The 18825-nt window shown below is 37.1% G+C and overlaps 1 protein-coding gene and 1 long non-coding RNA gene across 4 annotated transcripts in view; one reads left to right on the top strand and one right to left on the bottom strand.

Annotated features, from left to right (window-relative positions):
- LOC146001278 (uncharacterized) overlaps positions 1-611 on the bottom strand; it is a 107160-nt gene extending 106549 nt beyond the window's left edge. Inside the window, exon 1 of the long non-coding RNA XR_014443558.1 lies at positions 591-611. This is a non-coding gene — a long non-coding RNA (uncharacterized LOC146001278). The remainder of the gene's footprint in view (positions 1-590) is intronic.
- Positions 247-18825, top strand: part of LOC146001256 (aromatic-L-amino-acid decarboxylase-like) — a 66861-nt gene continuing 48282 nt past the window's right edge. The window contains exons 1-2 of one of the 3 annotated variants that reach the window (XM_083138576.1): positions 247-263; positions 18092-18224. In XM_083138576.1, the coding sequence (XP_082994702.1) occupies positions 18145-18224 (80 nt within the window). In that variant the 5' untranslated portion in view covers positions 247-263; positions 18092-18144. Of the gene's footprint in view, positions 264-17578; positions 17650-17669; positions 17803-18091; positions 18225-18825 lie in introns of those variants that run through there. The other 2 variants (XM_083138571.1, XM_083138563.1) reach the window with 2 other exon arrangements.

The following is an 18825-nucleotide window of genomic DNA, read 5'->3' as shown; positions in this document are numbered from 1 at the left end:
AACGAGGAGCAAAGAATCGAAGATCTGTGCAACGTCAGGGTTTCATCACGCCAAAAATCCCGCAGAAGTAGCATATCCCAACCATTTGCCCGAAGCTGTTGACGTGTATGGTAAACCCAGAGGAAAAGATGTGTCGCCATGATGTCTGATCAGAAGATAACTAAGAGCAGACAGTTGCAGAACTGTCGTAGACCGCGTCGAAGTGATAAACTGTGTGCTCCTGAAAATCTCAACCGGTGCACCAGGACAAGCTTTTATAGCGGGTAGGTTACAACCAGTATTTTAAGGCTTATTTAAAATCCAGAAGTTTGATGTTAATCGAAAATAGTGTTGTACCTAAATGTTTAATGTTAATGGGTGGTTCGTGTGTCCTATTGGAAACACTGGTAAACTTTTCAAAAACGTTACGAAATTTCTGATGTTAAAATTTTCAATGAAACGCCCAATCATACTGGACTGATACAAATATCCAGAAGCTTTGAGGCGGGGTATAATCCATCAATTCTTATATATAATTGATTTACTTAAGTCTAGAATTACCACATTCTGCAGGGATAAACAAGAGTTTTTACTTTGATTCAGTTACTTACCATTGTTTTCAATGCAACGGCTGCAAAACCAAACCAAGTGCGCAGATCACACACAGTAAGCCTAGGGGAAACAATATTAAGAGTTTAGAAATGTCATTAAACATTTTAAAAATGATATTCTGAGTTCTCGCAGAGAAAGGGTGGAGAGCAGAACATGATCATGTTCCATGAGGCTATCAAAAATACCTTAAACTTGTAAATTTTAATAAACCTGGAAATTTTGAGAAGGTTAGTACCACCCTCACCCTCCAAGTTGCGTTTATGTTCAGTTTAGAATGTAATAGCGACGATGGACTTTTTGCATATAGCTGAATTCTCGCAAAATGTGCACACATAGTATTTCGACACTTATAATTCGTTATATACGTATATATGTGTTAATCAAATAGTCATCTCTTTGACATCACATAATCAAAAAGTTCGAAGCACGATAGACTGAAGTGAGTTTTCACTACAACAACCTTCACTGAATCAGAACTAACACAACTCTTATTATCAGACATATCCATATTAATTAAACTGAAAACTCTTTCTACTGCAGCATTTGTACACCCAGCGGCAAAAGAAGTGCTAGGCGAATTGTTCTCTAGTCTGTTATCCACAACATAATAATCATGAAATGAAATAAAAAAACAATAGGCAGATGACAATATCTGCTTCGCATCAACAGAATTTCATTCATTAAAACAACACAAGATGTAGAATGTAAAAGAATGAAAATAGCGATCGATACAGCGTTTTGTCCAAGGTACAGTTTCAGCGATATCATTAGATTGTTGTAAAGCATAATTTGCTATTACGTCGTGTAATTACTCGTTAATTCTAAGTAGCGAAATTGAGAACTTTTTTATTTAATTTTACTAAACGTTAAAATGCTCAAAATCACGCTGTATAAATTACACAATACAAAAAAAAATCATTGCCTGTATCCCGTATATACAATGCAATCTAATTCCTTCTTTTTACTTTTTCCATTGCTGTACTCGCAATAAAATCAAGTATAAAATCAAATCAGAAAATATTATGGATTTTGCTTTTGCTTCCTAACTTCTGCTGCTTACTGGCTTTGAGGGTCAGTGTGCAGGCGGGAAGTTCGCACCAGACGGAGCATTCGCTGCTCACGCGCACAAGTACAAGCGAGATGCTCAAGCATGAAACAGAGAGGAAAAGGGGAAAGGAGACTGGAATATTTTGTAAGGGGCGATCGTATGTAATATTTGAGGGAAAAGTTTATTTTAAAAGGTATTATTTGGGGGGGGTGCAGAGGGACGAACTGTCTGAGAGAATTGGTAGCCTGTTCACTTCTGCAATCTTCACTGTTGATAGATACGAAGAGAAATGCTGTGTTAAAAGGCCACGAACCCATAAATAGCAATTGGTTCTATTTATTTCCTTAACAGGACCGGAACCTTTTTTCTCGCACAATTTAAATTCGGTCCAAGTTTCGTATTGTTTCACTTCAATACCAAACTTGGACCGTATATAAATTGATCCGGAAAAAAGGTTGCTGGACCGAATTGAAATACTTTAATGGTAAAGAGTTCTTTACGGTCCAGAACCAATTTACGTTTTCTTATTTTCTCTCCCGGATCGGATTTGAATATATTTACAATTGCTGGACTATTAACAACCCTGGTTATGGATAGAAAAATCGTATTGCAAAATTTGTTAGAAGGAAATAGGAATTCTTATTTACTCCATTATCAAACCTATATAAAGTAATCGTATTTAATATACCAACATGAAATTCGGTCGTGTTACATCATGAATGTCAGAGATATTTTTCAACCTACAGACTGTAGTGCACAGATAGGGAATTGCTGTCGTAAATTTCGAAAAATCTTAGTTGAATAATACGGTATGAAAAATTGAAAGTAATGTTGATGTAACATTGTCAGTATGCTGTGTCTTGTTTTATTTATCCTTCGTATTTTTCATGATTATAGTAGAATGGTAGGTTTCTCGGGTTGTTTGCATGCATATTTTTCTTATTTTCAGTTAGGTAAAAATCCTCAGTCTAGTTGTAATCGAAGATCCTGGCTTGTGCTCCATTGTGGTAAGCAAGCACATGACACAGCAAGTCTTGAAACCATTTTGTTTGCCGGTCAAGGTGGTGTAGTTTCACGGACACTTGGAAGCAAGAACTTACGTCAAGGAAATTTGCAAAGTCTTTTTTTTTTAAATGTAATGAGGTTTCTTTATATCTCTGTGCACATTTTTATGCTCAGGACCTTGATAAATCAGTTCTCTTCATACACGTGCGGGAATCAAGGGCACTTTCATGTTTCTTTGCCTATTCTTCGTTCTTCGTGAACTTCGATTTCTCATTTCCCGTGAGCTCTCTCAGCTTTGTGTGCAAGAGGAGGTCGTATGTCCTTTACTTATATTCTCGAAGGACAAATCGTATTTTTGTCAAGAAAGAATAATGTCGGCTGGGGAACTAGTTGCAACAAAAATGAAACCAACTGCCTCTGCAGTAAGAAAATGTAAGGAAACAGATTTTGAAGAGTCTACCACTCTTTGATCTGTAGGTTTTCCGCCATCTTAAAAAAATGGCGCCAAAAATTCACATTGAAAAGTAAAACATATAATATCTCGAAAACTGTGCATTGTATGTACACAATAAAAGAAGACAACAAAAATGAAAGAACAGAAATTTTTCTAAATTATGGTTTTTATTTGATAGAGCTCTCATAGATCTTAATTGAATTAGAAAACTTCAACTATTTTCTATAATTTTTAGAATTAGCATAAATGTTGATTTCCGGCACAAATAACTGCAAATATGTAATCAACTATGTAATTTAATTCTAAAGTCACTGGACCAATTTCATAGGTCATGATTTCCTCTAGAGAATGTTTTGTGTTTCGTCTCTGTAGAGTCAGGGGTTGAGTAGATATGTACATTAAAACAGTCATGTGTTTCCCTATATTATACGTGTTCCATTTGTCTGGATATTGGTGAGAACGTACGCCACTGTAGTACAGGCGTTGCTCCTGATGCAGCAACAGCGGAGCATATGCGTAACTGATTGAAGATGTAAACTTCGCCTCCTAATACGCTCGGCTTTAATGAAATTCCGAAGAATATCGAGCATCCTAATGTGTTGCAGTCACAGAGAGAGCAGTAGTATCCTGTTATCTTACAGAGTTGAATCAAATGTAGGTTTTTTCAGCTCCTCGGAGCTCGAAATTACATTAGCCTCTACTTCTGAATTGAGCAGGCCAACGATTATTGAACGTGTCTCAGATATATGTTCATTTGCAATGCACTTTGTCCCTTCAAGTAGCGTGAAGAGTGTTGCATAAACTATGAAATCATCCGAAGTAGGACCTCTGGCTATGGCTTTTCGGGTATGGTTTGATTTTATTTTATTTAGTTTGACCGATTTGTCAAACTAATGAATGACTAATTTGCTTCATTCTTCATGGAAGTGAGTGATTATCTTCGACTTTCAGATTTCAGATTTCCGTAATGTGGAACTGAAGCTGTAAACAGAACAAGAGATGTAGAGTGCGATTGTTTTAGTAACATTTCTGGCTGTTCTGCATTAACAGCTCGAAGGCAAGTCACACCGTACCAAGCTTCCAATAGTGTGGCTTGTTTCCAACGAGTCGCTGACGCCATCTGTACCCAGCACCAATTCCTTCCAATATTGATTCCAGTCACGAGTTTTGTAGGTTTGCTAACTAATACTCAGCTGGTGAGCTGGAGATTTTGTGGAAGTCACCTGACTCTCTCCACCTCTTCAGCTGTACACGATCAGTAGTTAATTCAAACAGCTCCCATTGATTCGTTACGTTATAAGAATCCTTTTAATCATGTGCATTTGTATTGTGAACCTACCTTTATCTTTACAAAGACAGTCCTGTTTAGCTATTAACTGTTCTTAATATAGATTATGGAGGGAAAATTCGAAAATGGCATTATCTTTTGTTCATTGACTCTTGTTTTCATGTTATGTCATCAAGTGTTACTGAAACAATCCACAAATATTGTATACCCTGCATGTTGCAACTTTATTTTCCGTAAACGTTCATCGCTGTCCGAAATTGGTTACGAGTGGTCTAAAATAACATGCTAAACACATTTCGGTGTTTAGTAGCAAAATCATTCAAATTTAACATTTTGTGTGATGTTTTAGTCTTACTTGCAAACTTTCGTCACATTGCGCACATATTCTATGTAAAATACTACGCAAATCAATTATTCTGTTGTGACGAAAGTAGAATTATATGAATACAGTAGCCACAATTATTATACATGCAACTGCTGCAAATTGTAATTTCAGTACTATTCCCTTCCAACAATGATTAAACCCTCATTTTTTTATAGAAGGTTGGACAGTGCAACTGTACGAATGGTTTCCTATAGCCGAAATAAGTTTAACATTCCCAAGCTTATCAATCCTAACAATCAAAATATATCTTGATGGTATTACAGACAAGAATAACCACTCTTACAAATAAACTAACACAGTTTTAAAAAATCGCATGTGCAGAAGATGCAAACACACAGTCACACATATACGAAAAAAACAAAAGAAATATTACCATTTTATTTTTTTAAATTTAAAATTTTAAATATTGGTCTGCCTTGGAGATTACTTATGTTGGGAACATTACTGGAATTTTTCTAAAATCTTTGGGGTACAATATATCATTGGGTCGACTCATACTCCGTTCTTGCGCTACTGGCTACGTAGGCCTTCAAATCTGGATCCGATTCCCGAATCTCGAATACTGGTTCCGAAAACCGAATCTCGAATACTGGTTCCGATAAACGAAGCTCAAATACTGGTTCCGATAACCGAATCTCGAATACTGGTTCCGATAACCGAATCTCCAATACTGGTTCCGATAACCGAATCTCGAATACTGGTTCCGAAAACTGAATATCAAATACTGGTTCCGATAACCGAATCTCGAATACTGTTTCCGAAAACTGAATATCAAATACTGGTTCCGATAACCGAATCTCAAATACTGGTTCCGATAACTGAATCTCGAATACTGGTTCCGATAACCGAATCTCAAATACTGGTTCCAATAACCGGATATCGAATACTGGTTCCGATAACCGAAACTGGGCTCCTGGTTCCGATAACCGAATTTCCACATCTGGTTCCGATGACCGAATATCGACTCCTGGATCCGATAACGCAACCTAGAATCTAGGATTCAATATCTGAATTTTCATTGCCCAGATCCATTAGTTTCGGATCGAATATAAAAATCTCCATCAGCCCATACCGAGAGGTTCATAGCCACACCCACCGCGCATACTTCTCTTCGGCTACGTGAGGACAAATATCAAACGCGAACTGTCAGAATCGAGGAGCTTACAAAGCGATTCGCTCCCGTTCACAACGCGGCCATGACAGTGAACTTGAATCTCCAGACCGAAACACAAACACGTTCACTTCTTTTCACTGTTCTTGGAACAGATTATTACGTAATCCGTGACGTCAATTCAAGCGAATTAGTTCAGTCTTTTATCAGAACACAATTATCTGACGCAAGGTTATCTAAACATTTATTTTCTTGTTTCCACCCTTGAATTTGGATTTGCGGAACAGAAACTAATCTTCTACCGGAACCTTACACTGGATAATAAAAACTTGTTGGTATTTACGTACTTTTAAATGTACATTATTGTTGTTAATATATATGTTTTTTCTTATCGCATTTTCTTGTTTTCTGCGCGTTTGTTTACAGTCAGAAGTGTACCATATACAGTGTAATTGGGGTTACGTTGAGATTTCACTACTTTCCACTAAAACCTACCAGGGAGACAGCAGTACATTAGTATTTGTATTGCCATGGGCATTTTATTATTTTTTTTTATGTATTTCGAACACACAGGCACATACCCAATTACAGTGTTCACAGATTATTATGTAAACAAGAAAATAATACAAAAAGAATATTAAATCAAGTGAGAAATATGACATATCAATCTACAACATACGCGTACTTATAAACATGACTGATTTCATATATTGCTTGAATTAATAGAGTTTATGTTATATTTGAATATAAGTTATACAGATGTAATCAGTTTATATACATATAGTGTAATAGAGATGTTGAGTAATAACTTGCACATATAAGACACAGTGATAAGCATACAACAGTGAAATTAAAACAGTATTTTATATTAAATAAGGTTAAACAAAAATGTAGATAATGTCTAACTTAGGGTGAGACTATGAACATAACAATCTTCATTCTGTCCTGTTTATATACAGTGTTCAGATAATACAATCACTTTTAAATCTGAAAAGAACGTGGTACTCATGAACCACGTCACGTCACGTGTCTCTCTCTCTCTCTCTCTCTCTCTCTCTCTCTCTCTCTCTCTCTCTCAATTTCACTTATGAGTGAGAAACAGGGGGAGAGAGAGAGGAGGGTAGAAAGAAAGGAGAGAGAGAGAGAAAGATAGAAGGAAAGAGAAAGAAGAGGGAGTGAAAGGGAAAAGGAGAGTAAGAGGGAGAGAGAGAGGGGGAATGAGAAATAGGGAGGAAAAGAAGAGAGAGAGAGAGAGAGAGGAGCGAAATATATGGCGAGAGACGGAGAAAGAGAGTGAACAAAGAGGGGAAGGGGAGAGAAAGGTACAGGGAAGGGGGAGAGAGGAGGGAGAGTTAGAGACTGGAAGTAACGTAGTTACTTGTAACGCCATCACAAATAGCAGTTATTTTTTCGATTGAATTAGGTTATTTTACGTCGCTTTTCTGCCACTTTTGTCCTGGCGATGATTTTTTTGTTTGATTTATGCACAGGAAGGCTAATTGGGACTGGACCTACAGTTTAAAGTAGGAACCACTCTGCACCTCCACCAGGTATCAAACCCAGCACCTCTTAATTACAAGACGACGACTTTACCACTACGCTATCGGGGAGGTCCGCTAATGGCGACAAAGAGGATGAGTTGATGATATGACGATATTGTCAAAGAGGCATTTACAATAAACACCCATGCCCAGGCCGGGATTCGAACCCATGACCCCTGGCGTTGTATGGCGCTCTCCTAACCACTCCACCACGGAGGTTGGATACATTTTTCGTGTTTGTAACCGTTTCTTTTTTTGGAATGAGTAACTGCAATTCACAATCCAGGATTTCAAAACCTGCCGTCCCCAAGTCACTTTGAAAATGCCTCCCATTCCTGGAGTAAAAGAAACAAAAATTTATTCCATCGCTGAGAAGGAAATCTAGGTAAAAGGAAAAGATTGCAGAAAAGGGCTACAAGTAAATCAAAGAAACGAAGAGTATGTAGCCAATTTTTGCTTGTGACCTTCGTTGACCCTCCATACTGCCTACAGGGGACAACAAAGCCAGTAACTTGAAAGGAGTTTTCGCCTCTTCCTGAAAAACCTGAGGACGCCTTCGCTGAGTATCACCTTAAAATCACACAATCAGAACTTGAACGTGTTCTATAAATACATCGTCCAGTTATTTGTCTATTTTCCCAGTGTGTGACGTCACATGAAGAACCAGGACCACAAAATGTTTAACGGAGAAACTGCGTCTATCGGAAGACACAGAAGAACCAAAAGAACAGGTTTTCCCTGGCATCCAAACCCGGTGACTGATTTCCCAGCTACTTTACCCAACCAGATGTCAAAAACTGATAACGTCTAAATCGGCAATCTTAAATCCATGGAAAAACCATGTCTATAAGGGTGGTCCTAATACTCGAAGAAATATTGTGTTTGGAGTCATTACATTTGAAATTACGAAAGGGGAACTTATTGAGGAAAAAAAATCGTCTGAATCACCAGTATGTTTTGCAGGGCATTTCACAGGTCACTGTTGGAAAAAAGGAATACATTAGGTGTTTGGAGGATATTTTTACAAGGCCGAAATATGCTTTGTTTTAAATGTGTGCATGTAAAGTTACATTAGAAAAAACATGCACTACGAATAACATAATTGAAGGGCTCGAGTGTAAACATGGTAAGTGACATTTTGGTCATTTCTGAGTTCATTAAGAAAAAGGTTATTAGATGCTATACTGTACATAAATTGTTTTCGTGTTGTGTTTATCAATTTCAGAAGGCTTCACTAAGTCTAATGCAAATTGTATGACACGGCAATTTCACTCGAAAATTGAAGGATGGCACATTTTACTTTGTAACTCAAAAATGACCAAAATATCACTTACCATGTTTTACACCTCTACACGCTCTACTGAAAACCCACACCCCCTACTAGGTCGAAAAGGGAACAATTTAAAAGATAAACATACGAAATCCATGCCCAACATCAGAAAAGGCGAGAACGGGTGTCAATTGAAAGAAGAATGATTGTTTCTCTCCCACTTTCTTTGCTACTTTGGTTTTCCTTAATTACTTTCGATCTCTTTCTCTCTTGTATAATTAGTTATTTCTTTCAGTTCTTGGGCCTCCCCGATGGCATAGTAATAACGTCGCCGCCTTGTATTCAAAGAGTCCCGGGTTCGATACCCGGTGGAGGCACATTGTACAGTAATTCGAATCCAACTTTAAACCTTAGGTCCAGTCCCGATTAGCCTATCTGTGCATAAAGTGGACCTAAAATAACAAATCAATTGTTTCAGTTCTTCTCTATCCTCTCTAGTTCTTTACCCATCTTTCTCTCTCTCTCGGCCTCAGTCTTCCTTAGTTATTTCCCTTTATACATCCGTTATTATATTTTTATCCGTATATTTCCATTCCTTACAATAACTCCTAACTCCATCTTTCCCATGCTTCTACCAGGTTTTCTTCTTTCTTCATTTTGTTTCTTTCTTCTATCCTTCTTTTTGTTCTGAAGGATTTTTCACCCCTCCATCTTTTTCATCCAAATAATCCTACTAATTTTTTTAAAACTTCTCTTTCGTGAATTTCGTTTCTATACTCTCTCGCTGTCGGTAAAAGCACATTGGCTGGGATCTCACTTTAAATTGTAGGGTACATATTAACCTATTCAAGCACAAAGATGATGCTCTATCGAGATGAGTCTACTGACAAAATAGGGTGACGATTGCAGGTGCAACGCGAAAATTTGTTTTGTTCCATTTCGAGAAGGTTTGTTACGAGTTATAACTAGACCTCGGGTTTTAGGTTATTAAGCTAGTTTTTCCTTTGCAGGTAAACAAGTTATGTCAGCGATTCATTGAAAAACTAAACAACTGATGAAGTTTTATAGTGCCTAAAATAACCTATTTTGCTTGTTAGAACCTATTTTAGATTTATGTCCCAAAATCAAACCTCTTTTTAGGTCTTTATATATTTTTTAAGGTTTTTCAGGATTTTTGTATCATACAAAGGTATTTGCTCGGTTTTGTAACGAAAAAATTCAATGACTAACGTGTTTGAAACATATTTTCTGTCGAATTCCCTCCCTCCATGATATTTATAAAAAAAAAACGTAATGTCTGGCACCACTGTTACCTGCACAGCCAAAACTCAAAGTACAAATTTCTGATCCGTGTTTACTTTATAGACAGTTCGGTGCTTTGTGACATTCAAATTTACACCACTGACTATGTTTTTGTTGAAAGATCATTTTCAGCATGTAAGATGGTCCTCACAGATAAGAGGTGGAGTTTGATTGTGGATTGTTGTGTATTCAGGGTGGCCACTCTAGGACCATGATAAAATTCAAGAATAATTCCCTGTTTTCAAATGCAAACTTTCCAAAAATTCAAGGGTACAAGCATATGTTTTCTCTATTTCAACCTTACGTATTACCGCCCCTCACCAACCACACATATACACATGCAAATATATTAAAACCGTAAAGGGTCCATGTGATTCTAATGAATCCAAAAATTCTAATTAAATTCAATTAAACAGTGTATGTATATAAAATATTTAATATAAGGTGCGGAATTTACATTTGTCATTTCACACACTCCGAATCGAAATACATCTACAAACACAATTCACAAATGTTAGAGGTTTTCGAAAAATCTACGAATTTACAAGAATTTCAAATTGAAATTTACCTAATCAACTTCAAGATATCTTATCTTGCAATAATCTTCCGTCTGTCAGACAGGTTGTTCTGCAAAGGACACTAACAAACTAACGGATTGAGAGAATGTTTCATTTGCACGTAAATTTCTTTTCTTTTCCTTCCTTGATAAAAATAAAATCTAAACTGAAAAACTTGCCTCAGGGCATTAATAAATATGTGTAAATTCAGGGGATTTGGATTCATAAATGTTGCAATTTTTCACGTGTACGGAGGAAAAATTCGGGCAGAATTCAGGCCTAATTCGCGGAGCCAACAATTCATGCATAATTCCCGGAATTTAAAGAATTCCCTGCGAGTAGCCACTCTCATATTGTGCAGCAAATTATACACACGTAATTCATTCTTCGTATCACCAAGTATCTTTTGCTAACAGCACATTACAATAATTTGTTGATAATTTTGAAAATGATGTATACAAGTGAAAATTTGGTTAGAAAATTAATATTTGGTTGATACGTATAAGTATCAAAATTTCTTACGGATCTTTTGAAATTTTGTTTTAACTATTGTACCTAATCAGTATTTTCAGGAATTTTGAACCATTTGAAGTTTTTGGAACCTACTTCAGGACTTTATGAACCTAAGTTTTTTTACGGCCTATTTTATGATTTTTTGAACCTATTTTAGGATATTTAGAGCCTATTTTAGGATATTTAGAGCCTATTTTAGGATATTTAGAACCTATTTTAGGATATTTAGAGCCTATTTTAGGAACCTAAAAGCACACTTTTTAGAACCTAAAAATCCGAGGTCTATTTATACTTATAACAGATATCACAAAACAAAAATCTAGCAACAATAATAAGCAACTGAACCAGGACTGATCCCAAATCACTTTGAACCGATGCCGATACTCTTACCGATACCCACCGATACCGATACTTGAAAATTGCAATAATAAAAATTTGTTCAAATATTGATCAATATTGGTGTGTAAATATTCTTCTCCAATTATATGCATCAACTTACGAAGAAATTTGATTTAGAATATTCAAGAATTACATCAGAATGTTAAAATATAAAAGTTACGTCACCACAAAATGACAGTCTTTTGTGCAAAATTGGTGCAAAATAAAAAAAAAGTTTGAATTTTGCGTAATTTCTAGGATAATTAGACTCCGCCAATGTGTCGCTCGTGAAATACCAATATGCCGGAAAAGTATCAGCTGGTATCGGTAGATGAATTTCAACCGATACTTTCCGATACCGTTACATCGCTATCGACTCAGCCCTAAACTGAACACATACCAATGAAAAGCTGATTTCCAGGTTTCTGTCTAGTTTCTCTTTCTTGTTTGGATTCGTCCATTCTAGCTACACGCATCTTCAATGGTCCAAGAGTATCGAATTTTACAGTAATGTGATCTACACGGTGAACTATTAATTCGTTTGCCATCATCTTGGGTTGGAAACTTCATTCTATGCCTTCGTAAATAGAGATTGAGGTTTTTCGAAAGAAATCTATAATAGAATACAAATTATTAAGCTCCATCGTGCGACAAATGTACTGTATTAATAATTTTGGGGGTTACTATTTGACTTCCGTGAACTTCAATGTTTTTATTTTATTTGAATTCTAAGGACAATTATGTTTTGCATGATGGGCTCTGATACTTTGCCTTTCTGATTTCGAGTAAGTTGCCTTTGTAACATGACTAAAATTGTCCTAAATTGTGCAAAGACAAGGCTTACAACCAAAACTCCATAGATAATCTCTGCTTGTTTTCTTCTATTTGGCGCCATATTCACCGTGACATCTAAATTTGTTTACGTATTTCAACCCTTCCGAGGAACTTGGAATAATTGTTATTTCGCATTGCAGGTTAAAGCAAGGTTATTAATAGTACAAGATTGCTAAAACACATATCTTGTTTGCTAGCATAAACGCCAAATTGTAAAACGTAGTTTCGTAAATTCGTCCTGTCTTAAAAATATAAGAATACGTTTTTAATGTTTGGAACATATTTTTAATCGCAAAGTTATTTTTTTAAAAGTATAATAATGTATGTTTGCATGTAAACAATTTTAAGTACTATCATAATCAAACATCATGTTTATTCATTGTTTCCCGTGACGTGAGGTCAACTATCGTGTTCTATATTGGTACAGTGGCAAAGTGGTACTAGTATTGTTCTCAAATTACAGCTTGTTTTGAGTTTTCTTTTAATTCTTGAAGCTCTTTTTGGGTCAAATAAAGTGCACTAACAAGGTGATGGACAATTTGCACGGTAATACTCATGGATCCCACTGTACCACGGTAACTTTTATTATTTGAGTTACAGCTACACAACAAGCATAGACGTCCGATGAATTTTTTTCTAGGGAGGGGCAAGCGAGGTAATTTTTTCCAGGGAGGGACAAGCGAGATAATTTTTTCCAGGGGGGCAAAGGAGGCATATTTTTTCCCATAATACTGATGTTCCCTCAAAGAAACCCGATTTCGCTCTGAAATTATCATGTTCCTTCAACACATTTGTAATAATTAACAAATTACTGTGGCTGAAATTAAATTATGTGTGAAATATATAATTTTAAGGTGGACATTCATTTTCCATGGGGAAGGGGGCGTTCCCAACCTTGCCCCCACTCCATGACGACAAGGTATTTAGAATGTTAGCTAGACCATTCCCAACGATCTGCGAGGTCATGAGGTGGACAAAATGAATTTGTGTTCGATTGCTTTTGCGCAAATTCGTTGAATTAAAATATAATTTTAATTGAATTTTAGAGAATTGTGAGATATGTTGTTATTTGCAATGCATCTACATAATTTCTTGCATTTATCCCATCTAACTTCACTTAATCAAACTAACCTAAGCGAACCTTAACCGAACCATATGAACCCTACCCAATCTAAGTCAGCACTTAAAATTCCCTAAACCTGAAGTTAGCAACACTGACGAAAATCTTTACGGCAGAAACCAGCACTAATGATAGGAAAGTTTCTGTAAATTTCAAAAAACGAAGTTCGTCCGCCCCATTTTGGAATGGTAACGTTCAGCACTGAGGGTGGAAAGAGTTCGGGATTCTCTTAGCCTACTATATTTTGTAAAAGTCGGAAGCACTCAAAATAATTACGGCTGCAACCAGCACTAACGTAGCACTAACGAAGGGCAAACTTCGATATGTTTTCCCGGCAAATAGCGGAAATATATAGGAACACTAACTAAAGAACTAAAGTCTTTACGGGGGAATCCAGCACTAACGTAGCACTAACGAAGGGTAAATGAGTTTAATTTTGTGAACATGTGACAGGCTAACTTCACAGACCTCCTCCATTGAGGCGGAGGAGCAGCGAAGACTGATGAAAGATGCGCGGCATAAACGAAAATATATGTATTCAAGTTCAAGCTTGTCTACTGAGGCAGAAGCGCGGCGAAGACAAGAATTCTTCCAGTATTTTCCCTTCCCAATTTCCCCATATTCCAGTTACCTTCCAGCTTTACGTTATCAACTTCGTCCACACTAAAGCTATAGCCATGAAAATAGTCCAGTCAAGGTCACGCCGCTCACATACAGTGTTGCCAATGAGCAACGATTTCAACCGACGAAATCAACCGCATACATACAACGCGCGAAGTGTCGACTGAGCAACTTAGAAGAAGTGTGGCAACCCTGGAGGGCCAGGGGTGTGGAGGAGTCAAGGGGGAGCTCCGATCTTCACTGGTCTATTTTCGTGGAGAGAGCAATAGACAAATTTTAACAGACTCTCCTGTCTGAACTGTAAAGCACAAAGACCAGGACTTGAAAATCAAGTCGTGCGTACGCCCCTGGATTTCAATACGACGCAAAAGAGGAAATGCAGTATTACTCAACGGTGCTTTGACAAGCTTCGAAAACTTGTTTCAACGCACACGGCCCCGCCAAATCGCTTCTTGCTACCTTTTCCAATGTTTTCTTCCACCGCAACCTTGGAGTAAATCAAGTGTCAGGGCGTGATAACCACGAAATGGTTACGAACCATGGCCTTGAACTTGAGATTTTATGAAGTTGGCTTCCTCCTTTGCACCACGTGAGGTCTCAAACAGGTTTATACAGAGACAGAAAGTTTCATACAGGGGGTGGTGATTGGGAGATACCTACGACTTCGCAATGTCGAGCAAAATCTCAAATTTTTATTCAAATTTCACCATCTTTTTCCGTTTTCCTGTCAACAATATATCTTCCTTTTCTAGAGGTAAGATCATTGTCAAGGTCCAGAAATTTTTTCTTCATCTTCTACATTTCCTTTTTTGCGTGACGTAATATGCAATAATATATAATAACCTCTTCCTTTATGTTAATTTTTTTTTAAAAAAAAATCAACTTTGCTATTAACTGTGGTAATTAAATTGGTTAAAAAATAACTCTCACCACTGGCGTAAGCAGGATTTAGTTTCGGGAGGGCTGGAATTGTAAAGGTGGATAGTACATAGCTCGTTTCTAGGGGTTGCGTACACAATAAGGTATTTCGTATTTTTAGAACTGTATACTCTCAAAAATGGCAATCGGAGGACATTTATCACTGTTTTTTTTTCTCAGAATTCATCACTGCTCTTCTCTGCCCCCATCAGCCCCCATCTGCATACGGCAGTGTCTCTCGTAACCTCAATCTCCTTACTCTCCACCGAATCCGCCTTCCGCCAAAACTAAGCTCTGGTTCCGCCCCTGTATTAGTTTCATGTAATGTAGAGTAACAAATCTTGAATTCGAGAAAACGAATCATTGATTCGATCTCTTCATTACAAGAGGCCTCCCCGATGGCGCAGTGGTAGCGTCGTCGCCTTGTAATCAAGGGGTCCCGGGTTCGATACCCGGTGGAGATACATAAGGGTTCGGATCCCACTTTAAACTGTAGGTCAAGTCTCGATTAGCCTTACTGTGCATAAAATGGACTTAAAACACCAACTCAATAAATCTTCATGAAAAGTTTTTAGCTACTAAGCTATCGGTGAGGCCTACATGAAATACAGATAATTATAACATGCAAAGTGCGGAATTCCTCATGCTGTGCGAAAACATTAGTCATAAAACTACTGGTTGAACTCTGTTGTTGGCAAAAAAAGGAAGTGAACACGGTATTCACTTTTGCATCGTTAAAAGCTTTCTCACCTTCATGGTTAATCTATAATTAGATATATTATTGTTAAACAACAAGCAAAACCGCAATGCCGAAGGGTTCAAAGCAAATCAACCAGTGTACAAGAGGAAAACTTGAGAGTGCAGGTGAATGGACGAGTCTATTGCGCTACGACAAACTTCCTCTTGGGCGCACATCATGAAAAACATGATTGCGTTACGTCAATCAGCTGTAACATGTTCTATCATCAGGGGCAAGGAAAGCTGAACTGTGGGTAGTGTTGCCAATAGTCGGAACTTCGAAGTTACTAAATAAAATGCATACATATTTATAAATTAAAGAAAAAATTAGTCCCATGTCGATGTGAGTTCCCTTCAATTCGTTAAAAAATATATGGAGAATATCTTATGTGGAGTCATAAGCACCACAATAAATTTTGTAGGGGAAGGAGTTAGGTTGTTGATTTAAATTTATGAAGTAGTGACAGTAGTAACATGACTGATTGATTGGGTTGGATTTTAAGTCCAATTTGTGCACAGTAAAGCTAATCGGTATTGGACCTATAGTTTAAAGTGGGATGCGAAACACTAAGGTGCCTCCACAGGGTATTGAACCCGGGATCCCTTGATTATAAGGCGACGACGCTTCCACAACGCCACCGGGGAGGCCTAACAGCAGTAATAGTGTAATGAATAATAGTAGTACTGTCAGACAAGATAATAAATTATTATTGTTCCTCAATGGGGTCTTTCGCCACAATGTATTATTATTAATATATATCCTTGGGGATGTTTAGTAATATTTATGTTACCAGATGAGTAACTGAATATCTATCACAACTGTTTTTCAGAATACTAACCATGATATGCACAGTTAAACGTGTACAGTACAAATTACAAGCACAGCAAGGACGTATTTAGAGGGGGGTCCAGGGGGTCTGGACTCCTTCCCGAAAGGATTACCAAGTACTAAAATTAAATAATGAAAATATGCTTGTTTAGCATTTGTTGTATAATCGATGGTTATTAATTTCCTCTGAGCAAGGCAAGGATTATACTGAGATCATACTGCTTTGAAGAACAGCAAGGACATATATAGGGGTCCGAACCCCCCCCCCCCCACCCGAGTGACTTATCAAGTACTAAAGTTAAAAATGAAAATATGCTTATTTAGCATTTGTTGTATAATCGACGGTTATTAATTTCCTCTGAACGTATTGAAAGTCAAGGATTATATTGGGATCATGCAGCTTTGAATAACATTACAAAGATTTATACACACTACTACTCATAATAATGTCCATAAAATATTAATCAGAAACTTTTCTTATCTCCAACTGCATCTAACATTGGTTTTGTTATTCAATAAATATTCAATTCTTCATGTATTTGGCATTAATTTCATTGCCAGAGCACTTGATTATTCCGATCTTAACTACAGGTAAGATACATAATGAATATGTGCTGTTATATCTTTATTCTTATAACGTCCCTTTACCTATTCATGTAATAATAATACAATATTAATATATATGTTGTAATTAGTATTAATTTGATTCAATGCAATTATTTCAATTAACACATTATTATTATTATTATTATTATTATTATTATTATTGAGACACTTGGTTCAACCCCCCCCCCCACAAACATATTTCTAAATACGTGCCTGAAGGACAGGAATTTTCATTGGAGAATTATTAATAATCAGTCACTATGCTCTTCTCTCTAATGTAACGATAAAAGTTGCACATATCTGTACGTTGATTTAGATCCGTCTAAGAAGATAATTTAAATTTGTAAATTCACCAGATTTAACAACTTCTCGGTACAGTTAGCAACAACTATGCTTGGCAAGCAAAATGAGACCCGGGTCCAGAAGCCAACATCGAAGTGCTCAAGGGCAAGAATCCACTGTGGAAAATCTAGCCATACCGGCAACAGAACAACATCGGCAGATATTTTTTTCCTGCAATAACAATTTCCAGGCGATCGGGTATGTAAGTCGTTTGTAAACACAAGTCATTCGCCAATGGGGGCGGGGCTTTATAATAAACATACCTAGGACGGACTGGTTGCCATTGTTATTCTTCTTCTAGCGATAGCTTCGTTGACACGTTCTCTTGGCGCTCCGAAACACCATTATCGCGTAAGTGTTCTTTACTACTGACATTTGTAAAATATTATCGTGTAAGTTGCACATAAAGAATCTTGCCTACTGCAAACACAATCCTTGCTCAAGTATCAGCTTGTAACTTCTCAAGATCTAAATTCAAGGTCACCTTCGGACACACTACATTGACTGAGGAAAAAGAACGATTTTCTTTTTTTTCTTCTTTGCGAACTACTAAAACATTCTTTCCGTGTCTTTGATTGGTCAGCTGGATAACTTCAGTTTTCCTGATCTCACTCTGATCCACGTTTTAATATTCTTCTAGCCACGACATTCAAGACAGCAACGACTTTTCGTTAGCCCTTGCACACTACGAATATGGAAGTGGAAGAATTTAGGAAATTTGGAAAGGCCATGGTTGACTACATAGCCGACTACTTGGAAAACGTACGCAAAAGGTAAGTTGAAAAATGCTTTTTTCTCATGATTTTTTAATCATTTTTCAAATATTTGTACAATGTTCAAAGTTGAAATTGTTGCGTGTGTGAGTGGGGAAGAGGGCATAGAAACAGCACCAGAACATTTTTGTAGAGAGAGAGAGAGTAAAGAGTGGCGGGTATAGGTATGCCAGATTTACCTCCGAGGCAGAGTGGTTAGCACAGTGCTGTACGACGCCAGAGATCTCGGGTTAAAATCACAAACTAGGCATGGGTATCCGTTGTGAGTGTCCCTTCATGAGTTTCATCATATCATTACTCATTCTCATTACCCGGTGGAGTCACATAGTAGTTCGGATACCAATTCAAGCAGTAGGTCCAGTTCCGATTAGCCTTTCTGTACATAAAGTGGACTTAAAAACTAACTCAAACAAAGAAACAAACTATAGTGGCAGAAAATCAAAGAAAAATAAATCAAATTAATCAGTCATCCTTGTACGAAATTATTCATTAAAATTTATTTACTTCGATTGATTGATTGATTGATTGAGTTGGTGTTTAAAGTCCACTTTATGACAATAAGGCTAATCGGGAATGGACCTACAGTTAAAAGTGGGAGCCG

This window comes from Lepisma saccharinum, chromosome 1, assembly GCF_977018435.1.
Source record: "Lepisma saccharinum chromosome 1, izLepSacc3.1, whole genome shotgun sequence".
Taxonomy (NCBI): Eukaryota; Metazoa; Arthropoda; class Insecta; order Zygentoma; family Lepismatidae; genus Lepisma; species Lepisma saccharinum.
The sequence above is the reverse complement of the archived record's forward strand: the minus strand, read 5'-3'. Positions and strand labels throughout refer to the sequence as shown.